The 3,468-nt window shown below is 52.2% G+C and overlaps 1 protein-coding gene across 1 annotated transcript in view; it reads left to right on the top strand.

Annotated features, from left to right (window-relative positions):
* The first annotated feature begins 1,786 nt into the window (after positions 1 to 1,786).
* The window catches only part of XPNPEP2 (X-prolyl aminopeptidase (aminopeptidase P) 2, membrane-bound), a 35,589-nt gene continuing 33,907 nt past the window's right edge, over positions 1,787 to 3,468 (top strand). The window contains exon 1 of the mRNA XM_011988847.1: positions 1,787 to 2,100. Within this exon, the coding sequence (XP_011844237.1) occupies positions 2,052 to 2,100 (49 nt within the window). The 5' untranslated portion in view covers positions 1,787 to 2,051. The remainder of the gene's footprint in view (positions 2,101 to 3,468) is intronic.

The raw sequence follows: 3,468 nt of genomic DNA, 5'->3' as shown, positions 1-3,468 counted from the left end.
CCAAGTCAGTGTTTCAAGGCTCAATTCACTGACAGAAAAACAGGACTGTGTTTGTCCTCAAAGGCTGTCTTCAGGGGTCTTCCCATGCACAATCCCATCAGCTCTGCCTGCTTGCCCTTCAGGATGGCTACTACAGTGAACAGAGCGGGGAGGCGGCTTTGAGGGGGCATTTCCCAGTGCTCTGGTCTCTGGGAATAATTTCATTACCAACTCTGGAAGGGGTGGGAGAGAGGAGCCTGGGGAAAAGGCTGTGGGAGCTTCAGCAGTTATTGAATGACAGCATTCTCAAGTTCTCCTTGTTCCTGGTCTGTCCTCTGAGGCTGTGGGCTCCTGCCCTCTGCTTTTATTCCTGAGAATGAAGTTCACTGAGCCACCTCAATCATTTTGACTCTGCCCCTTTGAAGACTCCCATGAAGGTCCTCTTTCCCTCTTCAAAATGGCCTATTTTGTCATTCTTGGATTGTTGAAAGTTGCTTTAAACTTGATGTGGACATAAGCAGACTGTAAATCCATTAAAAATAGAAACAAAAGGAATGGTGGTCAGGCATGGTGACACTCACCTAGGGTCCCAGCTACTCGGGAAGCTGACGCTGGAGAATTGCTTGAGCCCGGGAGCCTGTGGTTGCAGTGAACCGAGAACATGCCACTGCACTCACCCTGGGCAACAGAATAAGACCTTGTTTCAAAAATAAAAATAGAAACAAAAGGAATGGGTGGTTTGCCTCTGGGGCCCTCCAGGCTAGGTGAGCACCCAACCCCATTGGGTCTGTTTGTCTCTCTAAAGGATTCCTCTCTGGGACATCGCCTTCCTCGAGCCCAAAGAGCAAGGGTTCTGTAGAGCATTTACTAGGAGCTGCCTTGATGCTGCCCTCTGATTCAGCTGGGCGTGAAGACAAGGCAGGCCTCAGCTTCTCCACTTCCCTCGTGGGGAGACACTTCGGGGTAACCAAATCGCTGTTCTAGAAGCTATGGCAGAAAGAGCATTTCCAGTTCACCAAGTTAGTCTTCTCAGAGCGCCCAAACTCCCCTTTCTGGGTCTTCTTCCCTCTTCAGTGGCATCCTTCGAACCCTCCAGATAGGGGCATCTTTGGGTTTTCATTTCCTCCCAGGTGTGAGTGACTCTAACAGCCTCGGTTCCCCAGAGTGCAGGTTCAGAAAATGCAGTGGAATGGGACTCCCCAGATCCCAAGAGAAGAGCTGGCATCACTTCCTCAGAGTGGGCGCTCCTGGGGGGACTCATCCCAGCTCAAGAAAGTAACTCTCCAGTCACAACCAACTTTCCCAAGGGGTACAGTGGGAATTGCCAAGCACTGCAAGAAGAGAGGACACTGGCTTTTCCAGCCAGCTTGGAGGAAGAGGGGGAGGCAAAAAAGGAAGGGGAGGAAGAGGAAAAAGGAGGATGAGGAGGAAATGGAGAAGGAGGAGGAAAAAAGAAAAGGAGGAGGACAAAGAGGGAAAAGGAGGAAGAGGAAGAGGAGGAGGAAAACAGAAAATGAGGGGAAGGAGGAAAAATGAGGAGGAGAAGGAAAAGGAGGAGGAGGAAGAGGGGGGAGGAGGAGGAGCAGCAGCAGGAGGCAAATCTCCATCCCCACAGCAAAAGCAGGTGCTGGAGCCAGAGCCCAGAGTGTGGGAGCTAACGGGAATCAGCTTGCTGGAGGGGAGGGGACCAAATTAAGGAATGGCGGGGGCTCGGCTGCTGAGAGGGGGCTGGGAAAAGCAGGCTGATTGAGACCAGCTGTTGTGCCTCTGTCTCTTGAGATCTTTGGACTCTGCCCAGGATAGCCTCACACCCTATCGTAAACAACTAGGAACTTGCAGAGTCCGCCTCGGGCAGCCCAAAGCTCCTCTGCCCACCCTGGCTCCCAGAGCCCTCCAAAACAAAAGACCAGAGAGGCACTCTCCATCCAGCAGCCAGACGCCTCCTTCTTGACACCAGCCCCCACCCCTTGTCTGCTGGCGCCCAGGAAAGGCCTGAAGGAAGAGGCCGGGGAAAGAGCCCTCCCTCTCTCCCTTGTCCCTCCATCCACCCAGCGCCTGCATCTGGAGACCCTATGGCCCGGGCTCACTGGGGCTGCTGCCCCTGGCTGGTCCTCCTCTGTGGTATGTGCATCCTAGCTTCCACTGGAAGGCACCTCTGACCTCTCCCCTCTGAGCTCAGAAAGGGTTGGAGTGAGGGGTGGGGCACGAGTCTCTTTTTCTGTTGCTTCCTCTCTCTGACTTGAGGAAGAGGCACCTCGGGGCCAGTGTTGGGGGCCCTCGTGACTTGGATCGAGTCTGGTTTGGCACCTTTACATTCCCCCGTTAAAGAAAAAATATTATTCTGACACTCGTTAAAACGGTAAGGAAAACTTAATTTAAGACTACCGCATTGCAATAGAAGAGAGAGATGGGACTCAACTCTGATTACAGAAAAGACTTTCAGGGATCTGTAGCCAAGGAGCAGAGTGAGGGGGTCAGTGGATGGAAAAGTATTAAGAGGAGATAGCAAGGGTAGGGGGATTCTTGCTAAACCGACTGAACAGGATTCTTACTGACAGCAGGCCAGAGTGATCAGATATCAAGGGTGTCTAAACTGACTTAGCAAGATTCTTGCTAAGACTGGGTGATGCAGGCCTGGCAAGGGCAGGACAGACACAGAAGGCCAAGGTCAAGGCCAAGTGGAGAAGAGGCTTTGGGGGAGCCTAACTAAACTTTGGTCAGGGAGAGAGTCTTCATCATTCCTGCGGCACCCTCTCTGTCCTCAACTAGGTGCCCAGCCCAGCGCTCCCACCTTAGCCTTCCTTTCTTTGTTATCTGTCGGCAGGGCCTGATCAGTCACTCAGTGTCCAGTTCCTGAGCACCTACCCAGAGCCAGGCCTTGTGCCAGGGACCACAGAGTCATTCAGCTGCAGAGCCTACTCTTGGGAACCCCTGCTTTGCTGCCTCAGAGAACAGCATATTCTGGTGTCCAGAGAGACACAAGTTGGCTGTGTCCCGCTTCTTATGTTAGCATCTCAGTGCCAACATTTTGCCAGGGATCTGTTTCTACAGAAATGGGTGTTCATTTTCTTAAATAAACAGTATGAGTCACATCTGATCCTTGAGTTTATGAGACCAAGACAAAATCACGCAGAGCGTTCATGGTGATGAACCCCAGCCACCCTCCTTGCATCTGTAGCTCAACCCACTCAAAAGTGTGGCTGGGTGTGGTGGCTCATGCCTGTAATCCTAGCTCTTTGGGAGGCCATGGCAGGTGGATCACTTGAGGTCAGAAGTTCGAGACCAGCCTGGCCAACATGATGAAACACCATCTCTACTAAAATTACAAAAATTAGCCAGGCATGGTGGCACACAGTTGTAATCCTAGCTCCTCAAGGGGTGGAGGCAGGAGAATCGCTTGAACCCAGTAGGCAGAGACTGCAGTGAGCCAAGATCATGCCACTGCACTCCAGCCTGGGCAAAAGAGGGAGACTCCATCTCAAAAAAAAA

This window comes from Mandrillus leucophaeus, unplaced genomic scaffold (genome assembly GCF_000951045.1).
Source record: "Mandrillus leucophaeus isolate KB7577 unplaced genomic scaffold, Mleu.le_1.0 Scaffold339, whole genome shotgun sequence".
Classification (NCBI taxonomy): domain Eukaryota; kingdom Metazoa; phylum Chordata; class Mammalia; order Primates; family Cercopithecidae; genus Mandrillus; species Mandrillus leucophaeus.
This window is presented reverse-complemented; position numbering and strand designations above follow the sequence as displayed.